This window comes from Fukomys damarensis, unplaced genomic scaffold, assembly GCF_012274545.1.
Source record: "Fukomys damarensis isolate Sample0158 unplaced genomic scaffold, DMR_v1.0_HiC HiC_scaffold_36, whole genome shotgun sequence".
NCBI classification, from domain to species: Eukaryota; Metazoa; Chordata; class Mammalia; order Rodentia; family Bathyergidae; genus Fukomys; species Fukomys damarensis.
The window spans coordinates 46,491,262-46,517,571 of record NW_022900948.1 but is presented as its reverse complement, the minus strand read 5'-3'; the positions used below and the strand labels follow the sequence as shown (position 1 = coordinate 46,517,571).

The window sequence follows — 26,310 nt, the reverse complement described above, 5'->3', positions numbered from 1 at the left end:
TGGGCGGAGCTAACAGAACACTCTTGAGACCTTAGTAGAAACAGTTACATTGCTTGGACAGAACATCCAGTGGCACAAACAGAGCGGGGCTTGGCGACAGAGAAAAGCCTGCTCTGCTCTACATTGTTTCCTTCTCAGGAGGATATCGGGCAAGGTCATGTGGAAGGCCAGGGAAGCTCAAGGCTCACCCTGTCAGAGTGTCTGGCCGGGCCCCTGTGGGGAGTGTCACTAGACGTGGCTGCGCTGTGACAGTAGGGAGTAGCCCTTACAAAGCACTGCTCACAGCTCGCGTGGCTAGGTCAGGGCACAATGCCTCTGTGGGCAGAAACGGGTGTCCTCTGCTGACCTGACAGCAGCAGCCTCATCACTCACGTTGAAGACAGATGATCTAGGCTGGGGTCACCTGGCTCTGTCCCTTGGCCACACAGATAGTGTGGGGCGGCAGGGGCCTCGAGAACGGTCTGCAGCATGCACGTCTCTTGGCAAGTCTGCTCTTTGCCAAGCAGCATCGTCTGGGCCTGTGTCCAGCTGCCAGCCTGTCCGAAGCTTTGCCTTGGTCTCGCAGTAACGGCAGCATCTCCCGTGTCCCGTGTCTCGTGTCTTCTTTCTGGGGTCGCTCGGTTTTGGTGGAATGGCATTCGGAGGGAGGCTGTCCTTGGTTGGCCGGGGTAGATCTGTGGGCTGGGAGCCGGCCTCATTGTATAACTGCAAGTGCTGTTCTGTTGCCATTTTATAGCCAGTGCTGCTGTGGAAATCCAGAGGCCTTCCGATTCCTGAGCCTCTGTATTTTCTGTAGTTTCTTCTACGGGAGCCTGTAGGGTGTTATAGCGACATGGTACTGTAAGATTCCCTTGTGATGTTTTGGTGTGGGTCTCCTCTTATTCTTCAACCTAGAAGAAGCTCTTAACTCTAGGAAATCTTGAATTACTTTTTGCTTGTTTTCCTTTCTGCCGGTTCTTCCAGTAATGAGTTTGGGATCACCCTGCTCTCCTTTCCTTTTCTGTTTTTCTTTCTATCTTTTGTTCCACTTCTTGCAGACCTATTTTCCTTTAGCTTTTGGTCCTGTAATCATTGTCATTTGTACTGTGTTTTTCATATCTAAGAGCTCTTATTAGTTTTTTTTGTTTGTTTGGTTTTTTGAGACAGGGTCTCACTGTGTAGTTGAGACTGACCTGGAACTCACTATGTAGCCCAGGCTGGTCTCGAACTCACAGCGATCCTCCTGCCTCAGCCTCCCGAGTGCTAGGATTACAGGCGTGCGCCACCACGCCTGGCAAGCTCTTCTTAGTTTTCAGACAGCACATTCTCTTGTGTCTTTGGCTATGTTGACTTTTTTTATTGTTTTGTTTTTCCTGAGTAGTTCATTTCTTCTAAGCTGCTTTCTTTTTTTGTTTGGATTTGTTCTTTTTAAATATTTGAGGCTTTGGTAGTTTGCTTGTATATGTACTGCTGAAGTAAGCGCTGGTGATGTGTTGTCGGGGGATCTGAGGGCTCTGCGTGTGGAGTGGCTCTTGTTGACCTTGAGCACTGTGTGTGGGTCTGAGCAGCTGCAGGAAGTGCTGGTGTCAGTGTTGCTTTCTTCTTGAGCTGCTCGGGTTGTGGGAAAGGGTTCTGATCTCCAGCCCGGGAAGGGTTTGGCTGCCGCTGGGGAAGAGGCTGGTGGTGAAGAGGGCTCAAGTGGTCTTGGCATTCTGGTACCGGGGATTGAACTTGGGTCCTTGTGCTTGTGAGGCAGGCAGCAGAACCACTGAGCTAAATCCCCGGCTCCGTCTTGGCATTCTGAGTGTGTGTGTTCGCTCGTCTCCTTGTTTGGAAAGTGTCCCTCTCCCGTCTCATCTAGAAGCTCATTGTGCTCCCTCCAGAGAATAATGCAGACTTCTGGGGAGCAAAGGCCATTGCGTGGAAGTGTAGACTGGGAAGGGACCTCCGGTGCTCAGCGTGCCTCCAGCAGTTTCACCCCGTCTGACAAGTCAGTCGTCTTCATCCCCTCGCCACTCATCTCGGTTCCGGAACCTCTGGACGCTGTGGTGGCCCGGATCTGAGAAGTCTGTGGAATCCACGGGCTGACCCGTCCCTGAAGCACCGGCTGCCCGGGCTTCCGCTGCCTTGGCTTGGTCAGTCACCCTTCGCCTGTTACTCTCCGGTTTTCAGCGTGTGCAGTGCTGCCCCATTCTCCTCTCTGTGGGTTTGCATTTGAGCTGACAGATCTCAGATGGGATTGGGGAGATTGTCCCATTGGATGCATCTGTCCAGCCTGCCTTACTCACTGGAAGGCCACCTCCTTTCAGCTTCTAGCATTCTGCTTGCTGAGGCGAGGCGAGGCACCTGCGTTTGGGAGAGCTCTGATGTGAGCACAGGTCAACGTGAAGAGGAGAACGCGGGCTGGAAACTGATGGTATGGAGAGCAGAGAAAGTTTCTGCAGTAGCACAGGGACACAGACAGTGCTTGTCCATAGACAGTGGAAAGGTCAGGATGCCGCAAAAGAGCACCTTTCTGAGACTGAGGTGAGGCTCTTAGAAATCAAGCGTGATAGCCAAAGTAAACATTTCAGCTATAGAATTGGAAAATAAAGTTGAGACTATCGGAAACTGAACCAAAGGATAGGAATGGGTCATAGGTGAGCAGATTCAGCATGATCGATGCAGGAAATCCAACATCCAATTTTAAAAAGTCTTAGAAGGAGAGAAAGCTTTGGTATAAGAAGAAATTGTGAAAGACATAATAGGAAGTCATTCCCTAGAGCTGAAAGGCCTGAGCTTCCAGAAGGGACCTACCTAAGGTGCATTGCAATCACGACAAAAGAATGCCACAGCTCAGTTTTATGAGTTTCAGAAGACCACAGAAATAAAACTTTCAGAGCTAGAAAGCCAAACCACTTAATAAGGATCAGAAATTAGGATGGTGTCAGCTTCTGAAACCCTTTTTTTGTCCTTTGGTTTTTTTTGAGACAGGGTCTCACTATGTAGTTGAGTTTGGCTATGTTGACTTTTTTTATTGTTTTGTTTTTCCTGAGTAGTTCATTTCTTCTAAGCTGCTTTCTTTTTTTGTTTGGATTTGTTCTTTTTAAATATTTGAGGCTTTGGTAGTTTGCTTGTATATGTACTGCTGAAGTAAGCGCTGGTGATGTGTTGTCGGGGGATCTGAGGGCTCTGCGTGTGGAGTGGCTCTTGTTGACCTTGAGCACTGTGTGTGGGTCTGAGCAGCTGCAGGAAGTGCTGGTGTCAGTGTTGCTTTCTTCTTGAGCTGCTCGGGTTGTGGGAAAGGGTTCTGATCTCCAGCCCGGGAAGGGTTTGGCTGCCGCTGGGGAAGAGGCTGGTGGTGAAGAGGGCTCAAGTGGTCTTGGCATTCTGGTACCGGGGATTGAACTTGGGTCCTTGTGCTTGTGAGGCAGGCAGCAGAACCACTGAGCTAAATCCCCGGCTCCGTCTTGGCATTCTGAGTGTGTGTGTTCGCTCGTCTCCTTGTTTGGAAAGTGTCCCTCTCCCGTCTCATCTAGAAGCTCATTGTGCTCCCTCCAGAGAATAATGCAGACTTCTGGGGAGCAAAGGCCATTGCGTGGAAGTGTAGACTGGGAAGGGACCTCCGGTGCTCAGCGTGCCTCCAGCAGTTTCACCCCGTCTGACAAGTCAGTCGTCTTCATCCCCTCGCCACTCATCTCGGTTCCGGAACCTCTGGACGCTGTGGTGGCCCGGATCTGAGAAGTCTGTGGAATCCACGGGCTGACCCGTCCCTGAAGCACCGGCTGCCCGGGCTTCCGCTGCCTTGGCTTGGTCAGTCACCCTTCGCCTGTTACTCTCCGGTTTTCAGCGTGTGCAGTGCTGCCCCATTCTCCTCTCTGTGGGTTTGCATTTGAGCTGACAGATCTCAGATGGGATTGGGGAGATTGTCCCATTGGATGCATCTGTCCAGCCTGCCTTACTCACTGGAAGGCCACCTCCTTTCAGCTTCTAGCATTCTGCTTGCTGAGGCGAGGCGAGGCACCTGCGTTTGGGAGAGCTCTGATGTGAGCACAGGTCAACGTGAAGAGGAGAACGCGGGCTGGAAACTGATGGTATGGAGAGCAGAGAAAGTTTCTGCAGTAGCACAGGGACACAGACAGTGCTTGTCCATAGACAGTGGAAAGGTCAGGATGCCGCAAAAGAGCACCTTTCTGAGACTGAGGTGAGGCTCTTAGAAATCAAGCGTGATAGCCAAAGTAAACATTTCAGCTATAGAATTGGAAAATAAAGTTGAGACTATCGGAAACTGAACCAAAGGATAGGAATGGGTCATAGGTGAGCAGATTCAGCATGATCGATGCAGGAAATCCAACATCCAATTTTAAAAAGTCTTAGAAGGAGAGAAAGCTTTGGTATAAGAAGAAATTGTGAAAGACATAATAGGAAGTCATTCCCTAGAGCTGAAAGGCCTGAGCTTCCAGAAGGGACCTACCTAAGGTGCATTGCAATCACGACAAAAGAATGCCACAGCTCAGTTTTATGAGTTTCAGAAGACCACAGAAATAAAACTTTCAGAGCTAGAAAGCCAAACCACTTAATAAGGATCAGAAATTAGGATGGTGTCAGCTTCTGAAACCCTTTTTTTGTCCTTTGGTTTTTTTTGAGACAGGGTCTCACTATGTAGTTGAGACTGACCTGGAACTCACTAAGTAGTGCAGGCTGGTCTCGAACTCACAGCGATCCTCCTGCTTCAGCCTCCCGAGTGCTGGGATTACAGGTATGTGCCACCACGCCCAGCCAAAAACCTTTTTAAAAATGAGAATAAAAAGCTTTCTGCTTAGAATTCAGCCAAATTGCCCAACAGGTATATGGTACTTTCAGACAGGCAAAGACTCAAATTTGCCTCCCGTGTATTCCAAGGTAGCCACAGGCATGTGTTCTGCCAAAGTGAGGGTGAGATCAAGGAAGAAGAAGACACAGAGTCCAGGAAGCTGAGGACCTGAGTTAGGGTCACAGGCAAGGAAGTGTCGGGATGGCAGCATCACAGCCGCCTGTGACCTGGAGAAGCCCAGACACCAGGGGAAGGCTCCGGAAGGCGCCCACAAGGAGTGAAGGGACTGTTCCTGGAAGGTTTCTGCATTTCTTTGTATAAAATGTACGTCAGCATTGTTTCAAAACTGCTAGAATAAGCTTAGGAAGCATTAGCAGTAGTTACACAGAAAACTAAGGAAAAGACAGAAAAATTAAAACTCCAGGGTAAACCCAATGAGAGGAAGCGTTCAGGGCTCTCTGGCTCAGCCATGAGCAACACCTGCGTAGTCTGGGCGATTGTTGAAATGGATTTCAAAAGTAAAGATGTTCTGAATTCCAAGCAGAAACAGGGATGCACTTGGAGAGCGTTGGAGGAAGGAAAAGATCTGTGGCAGGGACCTGAGACCTCACCTGCTCTAAAGGGAAGTGAGCAGATGAGGTCTGAAGTTCACGAAGTGGAGGTGAGCCTTAGCACGCGTTCTTAGGAAGCATTGGAAGCTGGGTCAGAGTCGTTGCCACGGAGACCTGGGGTCACCCTGTGACACAGTCCTCTTTAAACCCCCGTGTTTCACTGACCCTGAAATGACACTGACTTTGGATGTATTTGCGTTTTATGTACATTTTAGAAAAACAGTGCCAGATCAACTAATGCGGCTGATTAAACTACAGGCTCCAGTTTTAGAGATCCCGAAACTGAAAATTCTTTGTAAGATTTAAGGAAATACATCACATATATAACTAATTAAAACGTTTAAACATATTCCTCCTTCAGTGTGATTTTCATTCTCTTGTCTGAAATCAGTCTTCCTGTGTACATAGGCATCCTGACTCCTGCTGTCACTGGGTCACTTTGTGGAGGTGCCGAGTGCAGGGAAGGGGCCACCTCAGGGCGCATAACCACGGGAGCAGACGCAGCTGTGGCCTGGAGGGTGAGAGAGAAAGGCTTGCCAGTGAGGAAGCTGCCTTGTACTCTCCCCACACCCAATGCTCTCATTTCTGTACTTTCTCACATTTTCAACTTGGAAGACTGGAGCATTCTCAGCAGTTGTGTAGGATGGCCTGTTTCACTGGGGGACCCTTGGGCACCCTCAGTGTTGCTGTGCTGCTCCTCCCTGTAAACTTTGGAACGGAAAGTGCAAAGCCCGGATAGAGATGGGAAGTCCTTAGGAACATAGACAGAGAGCCGTATTGTCTCAGAGAACGTTTCCTCGAGAGCAGGTATTCCTATTTTAAATGTTCTGTTAAATACGAGGCCTTTATGGAACACTTGGCAAATACCAGAGTCAGTCAGAGGAAGCAAATGAACACTGTGCCTTACTCTGGCTCTTTCCTGTTTGGGGCACTGAGAAGCAAGTGCTCTGCACTGAGCCATGGCCCCAAGCCTTCATTTCTTCAGTTTGAATACTTAATGCTGTCAGGTCTGTTGGTGAGCGTGTCTCCGAAGAGTTTTGTATCCTTTTAAAATTTATGATTATATTCTGAACATTTTACTCATTTAATATTTTAAAATTATATTATTTTTTAAATCAACCTTAGTCTGGTGTGTAATTAATAAAAATAAAGTTAATCCGTTTGGCTAAGTTATGACAGAAGTTGCAGTCACAATAAAGAACATGTCCACAGCCCCCAAAACTTGATTTTTCCCCTTCCACTGCGCTTGGTAATACCGATGTGTGGAAAGCCTACTTTTGGTGGAGGTGTGCCAACAGTGCTGTTGGAGAACATAACCCTCTGGTTGTTCTTTGGCTTCTTTCCTGTCTCTCTCTCATGAGCTGTGCTGTCCTGCAGGGTTGTACATCGTGATGTATGTCTTACTGTAAAATAAATGACCAGAAGTAGAGCTGTGGCTCACACAGCAGAACTCTCTGGCAGTCTTCAAGTGATCTCTAGTCTGTGTCTTTCGGCAGTAACCTGCCCGAGGGTGGATTTAAAGAACCCCGAGGCTTTGAGAGGGACCCGAGTGTTCATCTGCCTGCTGCTTTCCAGCTCTCCCTGTGCCTTGATCACTTTGGTTCGAGAGGAGATTTTTCCCTTGGTGGTTGCTCTGCAGTTTGTTATATTGAGGCTGTATCTAGTCTTTATTGATGAAATTTTTCTTTCGAATTAGTTTCTATTAACTTGATGCAACTGTTTTCAATCGGGAAGGTATAGATTTGCAGGATGAATAGCTAATTCTTCGTATACCAGCATTGGGGCTGGAATGCTTCTGCCCTGGGCTTTGCAGATCCAGGGCCAGGCTGGCTCTGAGTTGGCACTCTAGATGCGGTGCGGTAAATGGGTTTCCATTTGCTTTCCTTGACTTTCATTGCCCTTTCTAGGTGGAAGAAGTTAGAAACTCATGATGTTGTCATAGAGTGTGCCAAAATCTCTCTGGACCCTACAGAAGCCTCCTATGAAGACGGCTACTCTGTGTCTCACCAGCTCTCCGCCCGCTTCCCTCACCGTCCCACAGATGTCACCACCAGCCCTTATGTTGACACACAGAATAGCTATGGTAAAAGTGACCTTGGTACTTAGCTCTCTTGCAACTTTGTCTGTGGAAAACATTGTTTATTTTTGTTGGCTTAATGTTCTTTTCCTAGAGCAGGGTTTAGTTTACTTCCTGTGATCCTTCCCCCAAATATTTTAAATTTGAATTTGCCTCCGTTTTCTTCTGATGATGTTCTCCTTCAAGTTTCATCGTCTTGACCTCCAGCCAAATAGTGTGTCCACTGACTTGGCCACGTGTCCTCAGCTTTTAACAAAGGATGGCTCTAAGTCCTTGATGGCCAAGTACTTGCGTAAGGAAACTTGTACTTTGTAGACATGCAGCGAGAGGCCAGCTGTGCTGGACCCATTGGAGCTGGATTCCTGCTGAAACTAGGCTCTGTCTGTAGGCTGCACCCACTGAAACCGCCCTAGTGTGTCCCTCCAGGTTATCCACATCACACCCTGCACTGCTGCTGCCAAAGAGCATTTAAAGAACCTTTTCTCCATGTTGCTACTTAAGTTTTTTTGGGGGGGTTTTGTAGTTTTTTTGTACCTGGATTTGACCTCGGGACCTCATGCTTGTGAGGCAGGTAGTAGAACCACTGAGCTAAATCCCCCACCCAGTGTTGCTACTTTAGACCCAAGGAGTCTGGGAAACCCCTCAGACTTCAAAAATACAGACGACCAAGTATTTCAGGGTGGTCAGAGGGCCGTCCTTCTTCATCGGAATCATCTGAACCACATTCTGACCCATTTTGTTCTTCCTTTCTCTTTCAGGGAACGCTACTTCCACCCCTTGCTCCGCCTCCCGGCCAGCACTGTTCAGTGCTCCAGGGCAGCGGGCTCATTCTTCGAGTTTCCCATCACCACGCCCGTTACCTGAGCCGCTGCAAGTATGGTGCTGAGCAGTGTGCCTGTTTCTGCTCTGCCTCCCGGGGAGCTGACCGCTGGGTTGGGAGTTAGTCTGTGGTCGGGAATGTTTCACGCCACACACTCAGGAGGCCCTTTTACAGATAATTGTCCTGAGCAGAGCAGTGTGCCGTTGCCAAATGGGCATTGTGGAGTCTAGTTGTACAAAACACCACTTGTCTCTTAATAAAGGTTTAACTTAGTAGGAGATATAAACCTTGCAGAGGAAACACTTTATTTGCCATGCTGATGGACTTTGTTTACTTCCCAGGCTAGTCTTTGGAGCCCATCCATGGTTTGTGGTATGACCACTCCCCCGACGTCTCCTGGAAATGTCCCACCTGATCTGTCACACTCGTACAGTAGAGTCTTCGGCACAGCTGGTATGTATGTCTGAGATTTCAGGGTGAGTTTTGGCCTGTATCACGATAGTTGGAACTGTCTTAGATCCCATAGTGAGTTTGGGGCCACTTGCATTTCTGAACTTGCTCTTGGCACTTAATGCAAACTTTTGGGGCTTCCAGAATGAATAAAGTGAACCTAGGGGAAAAGAAAGAAGAACAGAGGGGAGAAAGAGAGATCTAGATCCCCAGGAAATGAACTCGGAAGCCTTATTTGCAGTAATAGGCTGAGAAAAGAATTGGCAGTTTTTCTGACAGCTGGGCTTGGTTGATCGCATATTTTGCCCTCCTCCCTGAGCAGGTGGAAAAGGAACTCCTCTGGGGACCCCCGCAACCTCCCCTCCTCCAGCCCCACCCTGCCATCCCGACGACTACCTGCACATCTCACTCCCCCAAGTGGCAGCCACGCCCCCCAGGAAGGTGAGTGCTGGCAACCTCTGTCCCTGTCCTGTGACAGCGGTTATATAGGCATGTAGGTTATATGCCTTCAACCTTGACACCGTGACTCACTGGCAGGCCTCACTTGGTGAAGCTGATTATGCCAGGTAGACTTCTGGCCCGAAAGGTGACGGGTGTAGCCTGATGGGTGTGCCCCAGGTGTGTCTGGCCAAGCCTTGGGACCCAGAACCTTCACAAGTATCCCTGAGTCGCCTCTACCTTCACAATGAGCTGCTGTTTGCCCACTGCTGCTGCAGGGACTATGGCGGATGAAATGCTGGCCCCTTAGCACAGATCAGAACAGGTGCCACACTGTGCTGCTGGGCATTGCGTTCTCCCCTAAAAACAGGAAAGAGCTGGGTTGGTGGTGCCATGCCAGTAATGCCAGCCTAGGGAGGCTGAGTCAGGAGGACCATGAATTTGCAGCCAGCCTGGACTGCATAGTAGACCTTGTTTGAAAAATAAATAAAAACAGGAAAGAAAAAGTACTATGTCTCAGCTGTGTTAAGCAGTAGAAATTATTTTTATTACACCTGCATCCTTGAGAATACGTACATCTAGTATTTGTAACAAAATAGGAAGCACATGAAGAGTGTTTGTTGCATTATCAGAGAACTGTGGTATCTTCAGGCCTTGGGGTAATTACTTGAATTAGAACTGAACCTAGTTTTCCTGTCTTTCATGGAGCACCAATTTTATTTGAAAGAAGAGGTGACAAACTTGGGTGTTTGGCGGGCAGTTTCATTTTTTTTATTTTTTGGGGCAGGGTCTCACCATGTAGTTCAGGCTGGCCTCGGACTTGGGGCAGTCCTCCTGCCTCAGCCTCTTGAGTGCCAGGATTACTGATGTGCGCCACCAGGCCCAGTGGCAGGTAGTTTCTTAAATGATGAGTCATGTCTGTCACTTCAGGATAAACAACTGGCAGTTTATTGCTGATGACAAAATTCAACTTTCCGGTGAAAATTAGGAAATTAAAAAGTCTGTCTGCCACCATGAGCGAATGACGAGGTCGCAGTCTTGGGAAGAATAATTTTTTCTAGTACCGGGGATTGAACTTGGGACCTTGTGCTTGCGAGGCAGGGCGATGGAACCTGGGAAGAAGAATTTTGAGGTTTTTTAAATTTTACATCATATAATGAAGTGTTTCTGCATTTGAAAGAACTAAATAATTTGTTGAACGAATCTTCACTAAGCATCCAGTGTATGACCTTACAGAATCTTGCCTAGGTCAAAAGTGCATTCAGGGTACAAGGAAGGGCCAGTGGATTTTAACTGGGACAGGAAAAGTTACTTTGCAGAGTTTCAGATTCCACATTGTGACTAACTTTTAGGAAGCTACCACTTGCTAAGTTTGGGGTAATTATGTACAAAATTATGTACAAGTGTATGAAAGTGTAACGTGTTTACCTTTGCAAGCGTGTATCTCTGGGGTTCCAGGCTTTTTCCACGTCAGGCAGACTAACAACCTGTGGTAGAAGCAGCTAGGAGGGCGGGGGATTTAGCTCAGCGGTTCGGTGGCCTGCCTTGCAAGCACAAGGACCTGCGTTCAATCCCCCGTACCAGAAAAAAAAAAAAGAAGCAGCTAGGAGTCTCCTACTGCCTTTCATCAAGCCAAATAGTAAAGAGAACACAAAAATGTAGAGCGGTTCCATTCTTCACTCTGGATTTATTATTTTTTGGAAAATATAGTTATTTAAAAAAAATAAAAATGTTGTATGTATTAACAAGCAATATTTTTTTGTTGTTTTTGTTTTTGTCTTTGTTTTTTGGTATCGAACTCAGGAACTCGTGCTTGCTGGGCCAGTGCTGTGCTGCTGAGCTAAATCCCCAGCCCAGATTTGTTATTTTTAAGTCAGTATTTTAAAATATTTTGCAGTTTGTGTTACAGTAACAACTGACAGATTTAACCACGCAACAGAAACTCTTGGGGCTTTTTATATTGAGACTATAAAGATACCAAGACCTGTCATGTAAAGAAAGGTACAAGATCCCAATGATGAATGTAACTGTACTGCGTACCTAAAAAATACCAATAAACTCAATGGAAAAAAAAACAAAAGACTATAAAGGCAGTTTGAGAAACACTGGGCTGTCTTTGATGGTCTTTACAATATGCTAGAGAAGGTGCAGAGCGTGTTTCACTGTGCAATATAAATGGCGCTTCTCTTTTCAGGAAGAGAGAGCAGAGTCTGCACGGCCGTGTCTCCACAGACAGCCCCATCTTCCCAGCGACAGAGGCCTAGGTAACATGCACCTTGCTCGTCTCTTCAGATTGGATCGTATGTGTCCAAATCAGAGTTAGTGGCGCATACCTGTAGTCAAGAAGCTTCCCTTCAGTAGGAGGGTGCCCGGTGTACAGCATACTTACTGCCCTGTCTCAAAAAAGGACAGAAACAAGGACATTCTGGAATACCACAAAACACTGATGTGTAGAGGTTGGAAACAAAAGAAATGTGCCAAATTCTGAAAGTTAAGTTATTAATAATATCAAAAAAGTGCTTACGATAGCTGGATGTGGTGGCACACGCCTGTCGTCCCATCACCCTGGGAGTTTGAAACAGGTTTGCGATTGCATTGTTTTGTTTTGTTTTCTGCAGTACCTGGGGTGTAACTTAGAACCTTCCACTTGCGAGGCAGGCACAGTGCCACTGAGCTAAATCCCCACTCAAGATTACAGATTTGAGCCCGATCTGGGCAACTTAGCAAGACACTGTTTCAAAGTAAAAGAAAAAAAAAAGGCTGGGAGTGTTTCTCAGCATGAGACCCTGGGCTCAGTCCCCAGCACCACCCTCATAAAAGCTCATAAGCTGTTGTCCTGAATACCTCTGAGAGCGTTTTAAGCCCATAGTCTACATGGTTTTTATCTGTTTGGGAAGACACTAAGGCCTGAGAATTTTTTCTGTGGATTATTGTTGGTACCTTCAAGTAGGTGATTTGAATAGGCAGCTTTTTGCAGTAGGTTCGGAGCCATTTCCAGACCTCTGTCCAGCAGGAAGAGTGATCATAGCCATGTTCTGTGAGTCTCAGTACCCTACGCCTGCAGAGATGCGTGAGCATGTGTGACTGGCGTTTTCTCTGTCTCTCTTCAGAAGAGCTGCCCGGCCCCAGAGGCGCTGTCACTCTGAGTGATCTGCCAGGGTTTTTAGGTGATCTGGCCTCGGAGGAAGACAGTATCGAAAAAGATAAGGAAGAAGGTAACGTGTATGGGTTCCTGTGAGATGGAGCTCGGCCCTGGTTTTGTCCTAGAACCGAGTGCTAGTCCGCTCCAGGGCTCGCTTGCTTTTCTTCTGTTGGTGAACGGCTGGTGTCCGTCAGGATCCGTGCTGTGAAGGCATGCCCTGGTACTTGGCGCTGCTTGGCCTTGCCCCGTTTGGCATTCGCTGAAGCTTCCTTGTTTCCTGCTCTCCTTTCAGCCGCAATCTCTAAAGAGCTGTCTGAGATCACCCCTGCGGAGGCTGAGCCTGCGGTTCCTCGAGGGGGCTTCGACTCTCCCTTCTACGGAGACAGTGTCCTGGGCTCTCAGCGGAAGACACACTCAGCTGCTTCTGGGACACAGGGCTCCAGCGCGAACCCTGAGCCTTTACACTCCTCCCTGGACAAGCTTGGGCCCGACACACCAAAGCAAGCCTTTACTCCCATAGACCTACCCTGTGGCGGAGCTGACCCCAGCCCCGCTGGGGACAGGGACCGCCAGACTTCCCTGGAGACTGGCATCCTCACTCCCAGCCCTTGTAAAATTCCGCTTCAGAGGGGAGTGGACTTCGGAAGCGGGCAGCCTCCCCCGTATGATCATCTCTTTGAGGTGGCCTTGCCAAAGACTGCCTGCCACTTTGTCAGCAAGAAGACAGAGGAGCTGTTAAAGAAGGTGAGAGGAAGCCCTGAGGAAGACTCCGTGCCCTCTACCTCCCCAATGGAAGTACTGGATAGACTGATACAGCAGGGAGCAGACGCACACAGCAAGGAGCTCAGCAAGTAAGCGGGCTGCCGACCCTGTCCTGTCCCGTCCCCGGTTACTGACAAGCACGCCCAGCCCGAGGGTGGGAGCCCGGCGTAGCCTGGAGGTGCCGCGCTGCCTTCCCTGTGCAGGAGCACAGCACGCGGGCTGGGAAGACCCCCAGCGAGTCTGCTGCAAAGGGAGGCTGTGGTGCAGGCTGTTTGCACATTGTCCTGAGAGGATGGCGAATAAAAATGAGCTCCTGGTCTCACAAAGAAAATAGCAGTTTCCTCCTCTAATTACAGATTATTCTGTTACATTTTGGAAATGTGGTTTATGCAAGTTCAAGTGGCCCAAAGGCGCCTGCCACACAGGGCTCTTAGACACCCGAGACACCGTTGTCACTCTTTCTTTCAGTGCCCTTGTCAGAGGGTGTCTGGGGAAGGAATAAGGTACTCTCCGGTCCATAGTTTGGGTCCTGTGCTATTTCTACACAGGCTCTTGGAAAAAAATGTTAGTTTTTGTCTGTTTTCTGTATACTGTCCCATAATGGACTCTGACAGGAATGAATAGTGTTTAAACTTCTGTTGTTGTTTTTGAGGCAGGGTCTTGCTATGTAGTTGAGGCTGGTGTTGAACTCCCTGTGTAGCCCTGGCTGGCCTCCAGCTCCCATCCGTCCTCCTGTCTCTGCCTTCTGAATGCTGGGATTACAGACACGAGTCACCGTGCTTCGCTAAGCTTCCTCTTTTTAAATCACATTCGGTGTAATGGGTTAAAATAAGAGAACTGCTTTTCTGAAGTTTGTGTGAAAGTAGCTTCTCAAAGGAGAGCTACTTCCTGTGTATTCCTCGGAGAGGGGCGGAAGCAGCTCCTCCTGATCCTTGGAGAATGGACCGCAGGGTGCAGGCCACACGGAGGTGGGGGAGTGAGCAGTAGGGCTCCAGCGCAGGCCACACCTCCAGCTCTGTGTGTTCTCGGAGTTTGACACTTTCTTAGGCCCTTGAGGATTCTGAGCACAAGTAAATGACCTAATGTTGCTGCAGTTTAATGTCCACATGAGTTTTTCTAGATCATATCAATAACTTCATTACCCCAAACTCTATTCCTAGGTTGTCCTTACCCAGCAAGTCTGTCGACTGGACCCACTTTGGAGGTAAAGTTATTGCTTTGGCACCATATCCAGCCCACTGGTTCCTGCTGGCTTGTCACTTTTTCTGTCCTTGAAGGAGGTGCCCCTGTGGGAAAACAGCTCCCCTTGGTCCTCCTCCGGCCAGCGTACCTGCCAGGCCAGGGCACCTCAGGTGTTGCGAAGTCAGCATTTGCTCTTTGTGAATCATGGCAGTACCGCCTGCTTGGAAGCCAAAGCGCAGCCTTCACGCCAGGCCCCCTAGAAAAGGCTCAAGTGGTGTGCGTGTACTGAGAACCTCCCTGGGGAGAACGCAGCAGTCCAGGGCATCCCGCAGAGAGCCAGGGAGAATGAAATGTGTGGGTGCGCACGTGTGTGTGTGTGTGTGTGTGTGTGCGCGCGCATGCATGAGAGAGAGAGAGATCCGGTTTTGGGAAGGAGAGCAGCTCTCGAAGAGCCTCCCACTGGCACAAGCTCTGCCCTTGAAGTGGAGGTAGCTGGGAAGTGCTTCCTCCCTCCTAACAGTGGCTGCTGCTTGGAACCAGTGGTCACCTGCAGAGTAATTTGTACTTGGAAGAATTGTGTTTCTTAGACTAAAACAGGAGGGTCTTGATGGAGCCTCAGGTAAGACATTTCTGCCGCTCCCCCTCTGCTTTACAACCAGGCTCTCCTCCCTCGGATGAGATCCGCACCCTCCGAGACCAGTTGCTTTTACTGCACAACCAGTTACTCTATGAGCGCTTCAAGAGGCAGCAGCACGCTCTCCGGAACAGGCGGCTCCTCCGCAAGGTGATCAGGGCAGCGGCCCTGGAGGAACACAATGCTGCTATGGTGAGGGCCTGGGGCGCTGGCCGTGGTGTCTGTTTTGCTTTGTGTCAGCGTGGCAGCCAGTGAGGCCAGAGTTCTCGGTTCCGGCCCTGCTCGCTGGGCAGCTGGGGCCAGGCCACTCAGTCTCTGAGGTTAGCTGCAAATGGCGAGATCAGTAATTCCCTCCTAGCTCTCAGAGGCGCTGGGGACACTTGACTTTTTGTGTTTGTTTGCTTGGAATCAGCTATGATGATGAAGGGGTTGAGAGGTAATTTTATCTTTCCAGGTGCGCAGCTAGTTCTCCTAAAGCTATTTCATGCCATAGAATTGAAGCGTGTACAGTGCTGTGGATAGAAAGCCAATGAGATTTGGAGTTGAAGCATTGGCTCCATTAGTGTATAACCTTAGAGAAAAATTCGGCCTCTTGAAACCTTGTTGCCAGTTCTGTAACGTGAGAAGTTATAATAGTAACACCTCGTTTTTAAGTTCTGGTGATGAAAAGAACCGGTGTCAGTAAGTGCTTCCCCGACTCTTGCAGGGTGTAGGTGTCCAGTAAATGGCTGGTGTTTCAGGGAACGAATGAGGACCACGTGTTAGAGTCTTACTCTGCTCTTGGTGGCCAGGAACCCTAAAAGTGTGGGAAACAGCATGGGCCCCGAGAAAAGCTCTTTAAACAGCTCACAGTCCCCTGCTAGTGCGAGAGTGGGCAGACCTTGACCAGAAGCCCGGTGAGACCTCGTGAGCTTCTGGGTAGCGTGGAGAAGGTTTATGGCTCACTGTCCATGTCGGATCGTAGCTAAAATGCTGGCATCTCTGCTCTCTGCTAGAAAGATCAGCTAAAGTTACAAGAAAAAGACATCCAAATGTGGAAGGTGAGTCTGGAGAAAGAACAAGCCAGGTACAGTCAGCTGCAGGAGCAGCGTGACACTGTGGTGACCCAGCTCCACAGCCAGATCAGACAGCTGCAGCACGACAGAGAAGAATTCTACAACCAGAGCCAGGAACTCCAGGTACACACCGTGGCCGGGCAAAGGAGGCAGAGGGCCTGAGAGCCACTGGGAGAGTGGCAGGAGTGCCTCTGCAGGGTTGTCCCTTGGTCAGCTTCGCTACATGGTGCTTCACCCTCTGAGATCACAGCAGATAGACTCAGGTCTCTGTGTCCTAGGAGGGCAGAAGTCCCCAGCTTTCTTCATTCACCGCTCCCTTAGTGTCCATTCACCATGGAGCCTAGAGAAATGCGTGGTAGTCCACTCATGAAGGAGATCTGCGCAGTTCAGCAGCAGTTCGTGTGCTGACGGCTTAATAGCTGTTCGAAATAATACACGTATGTTTACGCTTTTAAAAAGTCCCAATATCTGCAGTTACTGAGGCCACGTGCATCTGGCAGCAGCGCAGCACAGATCCCAGCCTTGGCCTCAGAGTGAACAGTGACACCCTCACTTCCTGTTTCACGCTGATTTCTTGTGGTGCTTTCCTACCTTAGCAGCCACCCAAAGCCCAGCTTTGCAGAAGTACGGCTCCTCCAGGCACAGCGCGAGCCAGCATTGAGCTGCCAGCTGCCTGCAGCTAATTAGTAGTTCACATCACGTCCCCCAAATGTCACTGTGCATCCCTCCGAAACACCCATGCGTTTGCTTACAGTCCCAGGACTCTTCAGCGTGCATGGAAACTAAGGTCTTATTTTGTTTTTTTGTTTTATTAAATAGTAAGGGATTTAGAAATCAACCACAACTTACTTTTTAAGACAAAGACGTGCAAAGGCTGATGGCCCAGAATAGGAGCACAGTTGAGGAGCTGGGCACTCCCAGTCCTGGGTGGGCTGGCGGCCAGGTGGGCGGCCAGTGCTGCCATAGCTCCATGACCACATCTGTTTGGGCAGACAAAGCTGGAGGACTGCAGGAACATGATTGCAGAGCTGCGGGTGGAGCTGAAGAAGGCCAACAACAAGGTGTGCCACACCGAGCTGCTGCTGAGTCAGGTGTCTCAGAAGGTAAGCGTTGAGGAGATGCTGCCCGCCTCTCCCTTCGGTGGGACAGCTGTCTTCTGGAGTGTCTACGGTCAGGTCCCAGCAGGGAGTCGGACTGCCCCCTCTTGCCTTCAGAGGACGTTTGGCCACGTCAGGAGACGTTTTTGGTGCTACTGGCAGCTCATAGGTAGGGGCCGAGGTTCTGTCCAATACTGTGGTGTGCAGACCGCACCCCAGCGAAGACGTGTTTACCAGACTCCAGCCACGCATATCCTGGGGAGCCTTTCTCAGTACCTCGTGTACATAACTGTGAAAGTATGCGAAGGGTTTTGACTGTGATCCTCTGCACAGTACCTGCAGGTGAGTTTTCCTGGGGTTTCATCCGTGGACCCGGAGTCCCTGCCGTCCTGGCAGTGTACCCGTCCACCTGCTCTAGGTGTCCTGTGGTAGCCAGTTTGACGTAGTCCATCTGTGCTGCTTCCCTTTGCGTAGCACAGTTCTGAAGTGCATTTCTGCCCAGTTTTGTTGCTCTTTGGATGTTTTCGTCCCCTGCTAGCTGGAATCGGAAACAAACCGTGGGAGTTGCTTATTCTGCCTTACTGATGGACTCTTGTGTCCTAGCGGGTTTCCTGTTAAATGTCTGTTTCCAGTTTTGTGGAGCTGGACTTTTCACAGGGTGTGTTTTGGTCAGCTCTCCAACAGTGAGTCGGTGCAGCAGCAGATGGAGTTCTTGAACAGGCAGCTGTTGGTGCTTGGGGAGGTCAATGAGCTGTATTTGGAACAGCTGCAGAACAAGCACTCGGACACCACCAAGGTATGTGGCGCGGACCCAGGCAGTGTCACTCAGACCAGCTTTGTGAGTTGTTCCTCGTGGCAGGGTGGCCGTGTCCACCACTCCTCTCCCTGTCCCTGTACAGGCACTGTCCAGCAATTGTGTGCATGTGTGTCCCCTTGCTGGGTGGCTCTGAAATGGAGCCTGCCGTAAATAAGGAACCTGGTAGGGTAGGTACAGGACAGGTGTGAAGGTGTTTCCTCCTCTCGTCCTGCAGAGTGAGAGACGTGCCACTCGGGACTAAGGGCGTGTCCTGGTACACGCCACGTATGTACCGTCTTCGCTTACTCTGCGTGTTGAATCTAATTTCTGCTGATGGTCCTTCAGTCCTGGCGACGAGGCCAGTGATAAGATGATCTGATGTTAATTAGCGCCTCACCAGCAGCATCAGGCCGGAAGTTCCGTGTCAGTATAGATAGCCTCGGGTAACGCTGGCGAGCGAGTCGGGAATAGAATCTTAGTAGGAAATGCTCAGGTGCTTTCTGTCACAGCTTCTCCATCACACACGGGCCTCTCTTCAGGATTTCTTGGGCTTATGCTTTGTAAAGCGTCTTTTTTGGGCAAATGTGGAGTTTTCGCTAGACTGGTTTTGGGAGACCTGGGAGACGCTCTGAAAGCTTGCTGGGGAGCATTGCTGAAGCCTCCCCCCACCCACCCCTACAGAGGCATAGAAGGGACGGCTGTGTCATGTGGGCCACCATTGGGCATCCTCAGATACTTTGGAACCTGTTTCACAATAAAACAAGAACGATGATGCTGACTCATATTAGGTGCCTTCAGTTGTAAACCACACAAAGGAAACAAGCCAAAATGGCCTCACATTGGGACCTTTTTTATTGTTTCCTTTGACAAGGAGTCCCGAGGCCGGCGAGTCCCAGGGTGGTCAGCTTAGCGATTGGGGCAGCATGAGAGAGCCAGACTCTGATGCTTCTGCACTGCCCTGCCTGTGCTGTCCATTCTGTCTTCTGCCCAGCTGTTGCCATGGTTGCCAGGTAGTGCCCAAGGTCACTTGTCCCGGGTGGATACTGAGTGTTGGAAAGCAGAGAGCGTCACTCCCAGAAACCTCTGCGAACTCCCAACATCCCTTGTTGGCCAGGACTGAGAATTGTGCACAGATGTACCCATCTCTGCCTCCAGCCAGCTGGGATTTGCCCCTGGGCCTGGAGCTGGGGTGGGACTATTTGGGCTGGCAGGGAAGCAGGCAGGCGTCCGAGCATCATGTGGGAATGACCGGCTGGTTGGCGAAGGTGACTGCGAGCTGTGGACCGTCTGGACACAGTTCCTTGGGTGATTAGCCGTAAATACATGCGGTCGTCCTTGGTATCCCTGGAGTCAGCTCCAGAGCGTCCCTCATGTGGAATGGCGTGGCATTTGCTTCTCATGACCCACAGCTGCCATCCTGCACTTTGATCACGTTTAGGCTACTGAGAACCTAGTGAATGTGCTATGTAAATAGTCGTACACTGTATCGTTTCGGGAAGAGTGGCAGGAAAAGTCTGTGCATGTTCCGTAGTTTCTTTTTGAACATTCACAGTGTGGGGTTGGCTAAATCTGTGGATGTGGAGGGTTGGTTGCTGTTGCTTGTGACCACGTCCTCTCCTCTGCTGATGTCTGCAGCCATTTAGCACAGCTGGAGTGGCCACGTGGTCTCAGCTGGCCAGTGTTTCCATCTCTTGGGGTCTGTGCCCTGGAAACTTGTGTCTACTGGCCCACCTCCTTGCACTTTGTGGTTTACTACCTTTTAAGGGAGCAAGCATAGGGCTATGAGTTTTGTGTTACGTGTACACTTTACAGTGGTGCACTCACACGTAACACAAGCTGCTAGAGAAGTACCCTTTCCACCTCTTCTCTGCACATTAGTGTACACTTGCCCTGGGTTTGCAGTGGCAGGGAGCCCATCCACCTGGGCATGATGGACAGATCTCGTCAGCACTGCCCTTCTTGAGCAAACCTGCTCCATTCCTGTTGCCTTCTCTAGCTCTACCTCAGCTGCTGCTAGGAGAGGGGAAAAATAACATAGGAAACAAATGACCTACACTGTCCTATCTGTGGACACCGGCACATGTCGCTAGCTTTGTGCCAATGTATGTGATTGCACGATGACTGTTTTATAGTATGCTTTTTTTGTATCTTTCACCGATGCTGTATCCTCTCTGACAACTCACAGATGTAAAATGTGCTTTGTATCACTGCCTCCCTGATGTGGTGTTTGCTGCTCTTTGCTCTTACAAATACATTGTGATAATGATTTTTGTACAAAGTGTCTATTCGCGGTCAGATTATTTCCTTCGGGTTAGACTTCAGGGAAGAGCTTCTGGTTAATGCCTAACCAGCTTTCTTTCCAGAAAGTTGTACTTGCTTATATTTCTACCCCTGGGGCACTGAAGTGCCCTCTCAGGGCTTCTGACAGCTTTTCAGAGGGGATATGGTGTGCTCATTTTCTGCAAGTACTAACTGAAATCTCTTAGGAAGTGGAAATGTTGAAAGCCGCATATCGGAAAGAACTAGAAAAGAACAGAAGCCACGTTCTCCAGCAGAATCAGAAGCTCGATACCTCCCAGAAACGGGTTCTGGAACTGGAATCGCATCTGGCCAAGAAAGACCACCTTCTCCTGGAACAGAAGAAGTACTTGGAGGATGTCAAGGCCCAGGCAAGGTAACTTCCATAAGGAAAGGTTCAGGCAGTGAGGGGCTCTGGTACGTGCAGCCTCCCATCTTCTGAGTGGGTCTGTATGTTTCAGAGGACAGCTGCAGGCTGCGGAGAGCAGGTATGAGGCTCAGAAAAGGATCACGCAGGCGTTCGAGTTGGAGATCTTAGACTTGTATGGCAGGCTGGAGAAAGATGGCCTCCTGCAAAAACTCAAAGAGGGAAAAGCAGAAGCAGCGCACTCTGCAGGAGAAAGGTAGGAGCCAAGAGTTTTACCTGGCCTTGCGATGAAGCTGCCACTAGCAGAGCCAGGACTGTGTTGCATGACAGTGGAAGTGGCAGGTACAGCCTGTCAGAGAGGGCCTCAGCACTCTTTCAGAGAGCCGCCCTGCCTCACCTTTCCTGGCGGTGCCCAGCGGTCTTCCCACCTCCCCTTCCGGCTTGCATCATGGGGTCCACCATTCACAGGACAGACTGCCATCGAGGGTCCCTCATTGTAACTGAGGTTTCTCTGTGCCGTCTCCTGCTTGGCTGTGCTGTTACACAGCAGAGCAGGCCAGCAGAGTTTGGTTCCAGGAAGCAGATATCCATGCAATTCCACATCTCCCAAACATGGGTGTCAGAGTCACCAACTCCTTTTTTCTCCCCCGATTTCTTGCAGGCTTGACTGTTGTAACGATGGCTGCTCAGATCCCATGAAAGGGCACAACGAAGAGGCATCTGGGCACAACGGTGAGACCAAGACCCCCAGGCCTGGCAGCGTGCGGGGAAGCAGTGGAGGCCGAGGAGCCGGAGGAGGTGGTGGCAGCAGCAGCAGCAGCAGTGAGCTTTCTTCCCCGGAGAAACCCCCAAGCCAGAGGGCGGGCCCCTTCAGCAGCCGGAGGGAAGCCACTATGGGTGAGCCCGCCGCCAGCATCCCAACTGTCGGTTCACTGCCCAGTTCAAAAAGCTTTCTGGGCATGAAGGCCCGAGAGTTGTTTCGAAACAAGAGTGAGAGCCAGTGTGATGAGGACGGCACAAGCATCTGCAGCCTCCCTGAAAGCCTAAAGACAGACCCGGGCAAGGACTCGGGTGTGGAAGCCAAGACTTCCCTGAACCTAGACGGCCCGCACCCTTCTCCCCCCAACCCGGACAGCGTTGGGCAGCTTCGGATCATGGACTACAATGAGGCTCATCACGAACACAGCTAAGGGGGAGGCTCAGTCAGTGTAACTTGCGTCTTGTTGGCACAGAACAGGAGGTGTGAGTGCATGTTGGAGGTGTTCCCGACTCCAGGGTCTGAGTGGTTGCTCGTGCGTGGAAATGGGACAGGGGTCCCCTTGACATCTGAGCGGGTGCAGAACGGTTTTGGGTCTGGCAGTGAAATGCCTCTTCAGCTCCCCCACCCTGCCGCTAACCCTTTCATTCACCCAACAGTGTGTACTAATTGAGGGCCAGCCAGTGTTCCTCAGTAGCTTTCCCCCCCCCCCCATGGTTGCGTCCTTTGGACCTGTGCAATACGAGGCCAAATTCCACCTCTGAGTCTGGCACTGCTCTGCTTTCCCGATGCTCGGATCACCGGGGCTCTCGGTTAGACCAGGCGGTTGGTAGCCTTGCAGGTAAGTTCAGTCTGTTCCTTCTGTGAGGGTGTGGCCTGCAGAGCTGATTGTCTTCATGCAGAAGCATCTGTGGGAGACCTTTCCCCACTTTTGCTTCTGAAGTTCAGCATCTACAGCAACAGATCTAGAAAAACAAGGGTTCATTCGCCTCCCGTTCTTCTGGTGGTTCTGATACATCTGAGGAAGTTGTGTGTGAATGAGCACCAGTTGTTTCACAAGTGTAGCTGGTGCTGTGGAGACCACACACCCTCGTCCTCTTGGAAAGCTCTTGTCCCTCCTTCCCCCACTACCTCTTATTTATTTGGTGTTTGCTTGAACGCTGGTACCATGCTGAGCCCGGGCTGGCCTGAGGGCGGTGACCCTGCACCGTGGGTGGCAGGAGGCCACTTGGAGAGGTTCCAGGAGCTCTCTGCGTGTGGAGTCGTGCCTCTGGGCTGCTGTCTCATCCTGAGCCTTTGGTGTAGCCCTTCAGTCTGGCTGCCTTCCCTTGAGTTCCCTGTGCCTCTTTTGTGTCACCCGTTTCAGGCATCACGGCAGAGGGGCCACGGAGGTTCATTTTCTTCAGAGCTTATGTGAACGTTTTTAAGGTGGGGTTGTGTCATTCCTGTCACTTCTGGGTTTCACACCGTTTCTGACTTTCAGGGCTGGCTCTCTCAGGAGTTTGATGTTGTCACCCTCTGCAGTGTTCAGAATGACAGAGCAACCGAAAACAGATTCTGGGAGGGTGTTGGAAAGGCCATTGCCTGCCCCACGGGGCTGCTGCACATGCTCAGGAGAGGTGATGCCAGTCAGACACTGATGTCCGTAGGGAATCCCAACCCAACAGATGCTCCTAAATAAACACTAGAAGCCTGAGAGCTGTTGCCTGGTACTCCAGCCCAGCCCAGGAGAAATTTAGCAAAAAGAGCCCTGTTTGTGTTCTTTCAGAGGAGAGAAGGGTTCAACCGTGAGAAATAGAAACCAACGGTACGAAATCTTAGCTTCCAGCATGCAAGGGGAGTCTTTATTCCAAAGCGTGGCAGTAAGTGTCCCAGCGTCCCCGACTGCAGGGAGCCAGGCCACTAGAGACTGCGCGTCACTGCGGCGACAGTGATGAAGGCCTGGGACGGGGCTGGTGGTGTGACTGCAGCCCACAGAGCCTGGCGTTTGTTGCCGTCGGGGGTGAGATGCCAGCGAGGCCACACTTTTAAGGCAGCTTTGTTCAGAGGAAAGCTCACAGTCCGGCACATCCTGGCTCCTGGTTCCATGTTAGAGGAGGACAGCATGAGCACGTTCAGAACGGGAAGGGAATGTTACAGATGTGCTATCGAAATCGGTTTGAAATGCTTTCTTCTTTCCCGAGCCTGAGAGATCTGTGCCCCAGAACAAAGATACCAGGCATTTACCTCGAAGCCTTTTCCTTAATTAGCAAAGAGAATGTAAGAAAAACAAATGGATCTTAAAAACGGACAGATTGTGAACTACAGGGAAGGAAGGAGGCAGTACGGTACAGTGAGGCTCTCCGGTCGCTCGGGGGCTCTCTGTCTCCCCAGCTTTCCGAGCCTGGGTGGGCCTGGCATGGTCCCGCTCATGCTCCATTGTGCTCCAGAAGGCCGTGGCTTTACTCAGCCAAGCTTGGAAGGTGAAGTTACTCTAGCAGAAGCATAGGTCTTTATGTTGCAAAGGGCTCCAGTGTGGACGGTAGAGCTTGCCCAGAGTCCGTGTGTCACTGGATTCTGCATCACCCACTGGTGCTGCAGGCAGTCGTTTTAAGGGGGAAGGCGTTGGGTAGGAGAGGAACTCCTGAGAGGCAAGTAAGGCCTGCACAGGTGTCAGAACAGTTAGTGACGGGCAGAGCCCGTCTTGACACTGATTAGCCTGGTTTCTAGTGTTGGGGCTGGGCGGCCTCCATCCAGAGTCCCGGTGACCCCTCTTGTGAAGGCTGAGATGCATAACTTGAACTCCCGCCCCACCCGGGGAGCCTAGTCTGTGTCTCACTCGGCATGAGTCTGTTTAAAAAGTAGCGCTGCAGTATTGTTTGGGGCATGGAGGAAGAAGGAAAAGGAGTAGGAAATAAGCACAGGTCTCCGACAGAACCTTCGTGGGTTTGAAGAAGCTCCTGATAAGGCTGCATCATAAAATCTATTAAAATTGTTACTGTAGAATTAGGAGAAATACGTGGTCATGGATATGAGAGACAAGAATATGAGAAGTAGGATGTGCCAGGGTCATTCCTGGTTCTGGAGGTGTTGGAAGTCCTTGGCAGGAGTGCTCAGGCCAGTGTCACTAGCACGGGGCCAGTGACTTCCCTAGGTTTGCCAGCAGCTTCCGGGAGAGAAGGCCACCTGGCCGCCAGGAACCCGCTGCAGAAGGTGCTGTGTGATGCGGCCAGGGACCAGCGGCCCAAACCGCTCCTGGAATGCACTTTGTCAGCCCAGGAAGAGTTCCCGGAAGCCACTGACAGGAAAATTTGCTTCCTCCTAACCTTCCTACCATGGTCGGAGGCCAGAACTTTCCTGGGCAAAAGCAAGATAGCAACAAACCCCAGACTGAACGTTGACAGCATCTTATACTTTCCGGTGATTTGTTGAGAAAGACGGAACAGCAGCAGCTCAGAGGATGTGTGCAGTGGCTGTGTGGGAATGTCCCTGGGCTGGAGCACAGCGCTGCGCCTGGCCTTGAGGGTAGAAAGCTGGGTGCGTGTTTCTGTGCTGACGGTAAAACGAGTGTGCTGTGACGGGCCAGAGCAAATGGCCACCAAACACCGGCACCCACCCCTGGAAGCCAGAGAGGACTGGGGGCAAGTGGAGGTATGGGGAGGGCGCTTGGCACTTCTTGCTGAGCACGAAGGGGTGGAGGCAGTGTGGACAGCTGGGGTGGCTCGGGCACAGCACAAGCTCAGCCCGCCAGAGGTGCACATGCCTCGTCCCCACGCTCCAGATTGACCTCCACAAGTGCTGGGAGTGGGCCCAGTCTGAGAACGTCCGCAGTCTTTGCTTCCGGAGCCTACCCCGGGCTGCTGCGGTCAGCATGGCGCCCAGTGAGCTCCTCTCACAGGTCAGGGCTGGTCCTAGGCTGCTCCTGGAATCCTTGTTCCCATGGCTTGTCTCCTACCCGCCATTCCCCAGGGAGCCGGGCACCGGTGCGCCCCTTTGCCATGCGGCCTGTGGTGTAAATGCTCGCCCGGGAGAAGAGTGGCTGCAGCTGTACAGGAATCCCCCCCATTTCCTGCACACCCACCCCGTTCCCCACGCCCCACCACTTTCAGCTTTGAGAGGAGTTAATGAAGGCTAGGCAGCTGTGTGCCCCTTCCCGGTGCCGACACCTTCTCCTCCGTCCTCCATCGGAGGAGACCCCAGGGCCCGCATGCGCCTCGCACAGTGTTTGGATGGGAGGGTGCGGTGCTCTGGCTGGCAGAGGGGCAGCTGGGCGTTTGGCGCCGGGAAGTCAGTGATCTCTCTAGAAGACGTCTGTGGACCACAGATTGATTACAGAGAAACAGGTTTTGCTAAGCTAAAGTCTAGTTTTGTAACTCAATCATGGATAAACCATATGTGGGTAAACTTGCAGTTTAAAGGGATCCCATCAGGGAAAAGAATTCGATTTTTTAAACAGACTGCTTTTAGTTAAATGGAAGAAAGTCGCTTCTTGTCAAAAGGTTTAAACTTTCCTGCCTTGATCTTAAAAGCATGTCACACAGTCCACGTCGGGTGCCATAGCTATGAATTGCAAGAGAACATGGTACAATCTCAGTGAACGGGAGTTGGAATCAAAAGGGTTTGCTGTCCTCATTAGGATGTTCTAAAATGTCAAGGCAGTTGCTTGTGTTTAACTGTGAACAAATAAAAATTTATTGTTTTGCACTACTCCGCTGTGCTGATGTGTGTGATGTATGCGGACCTGGGGGTGTGTGGAGGGTGTGGTAGATGGGGTTGGGGACTGGTCCCAGGATGTAGCCAGCTGGGACAGTGTGGCCTCTGGAGTTTGTCTCCGAGGGCGTTTGTGTCCTGGGAAATCAGTGACCTGCAAATCTCTGCTCTGCCCCAGAGAATCACTTGGCGTTCACCCACCAGAGAAACCCTGAGCCAGCCCGCCGCTGCTGGTCTGCAGCCCCACCCGGCCTGGCTCTCACTCAGTGCCTGCTCCCTGATGGCCTGGCTGGGTTGCATTTCCTGGAGTCCTTTTCTGCTGAGGCCAGCGGACATCTATTCTGCTGCGATCTCGCTGTCTCTG

The 26,310-nt window shown here is 50.8% G+C and overlaps 1 protein-coding gene across 8 annotated transcripts in view; it reads left to right on the top strand.

Moving 5' to 3' along the window:
• Positions 1-24,835, top strand: part of Tsc1 (TSC complex subunit 1) — a 50,437-nt gene extending 25,602 nt beyond the window's left edge. For all 8 annotated transcript variants that reach the window (XM_010627418.3, XM_010627419.3, XM_033759278.1 and 5 more), the window contains 15 exons: positions 7,290-7,465; positions 8,218-8,333; positions 8,621-8,732; positions 9,052-9,170; positions 11,362-11,431; positions 12,278-12,382; positions 12,602-13,160; positions 14,232-14,275; positions 14,913-15,079; positions 15,883-16,065; positions 16,935-17,045; positions 17,713-17,835; positions 20,322-20,509; positions 20,595-20,756; positions 21,162-24,835. In XM_010627418.3, coding sequence (XP_010625720.1) covers positions 7,290-7,465; positions 8,218-8,333; positions 8,621-8,732; positions 9,052-9,170; positions 11,362-11,431; positions 12,278-12,382; positions 12,602-13,160; positions 14,232-14,275; positions 14,913-15,079; positions 15,883-16,065; positions 16,935-17,045; positions 17,713-17,835; positions 20,322-20,509; positions 20,595-20,756; positions 21,162-21,690 — 2,764 coding nt within the window. In that variant the 3' untranslated portion in view covers positions 21,691-24,835. The remainder of the gene's footprint in view (positions 1-7,289; positions 7,466-8,217; positions 8,334-8,620; positions 8,733-9,051; positions 9,171-11,361; positions 11,432-12,277; positions 12,383-12,601; positions 13,161-14,231; positions 14,276-14,912; positions 15,080-15,882; positions 16,066-16,934; positions 17,046-17,712; positions 17,836-20,321; positions 20,510-20,594; positions 20,757-21,161) is intronic.
• The last annotated feature ends 1,475 nt before the right edge of the window (positions 24,836-26,310 follow it).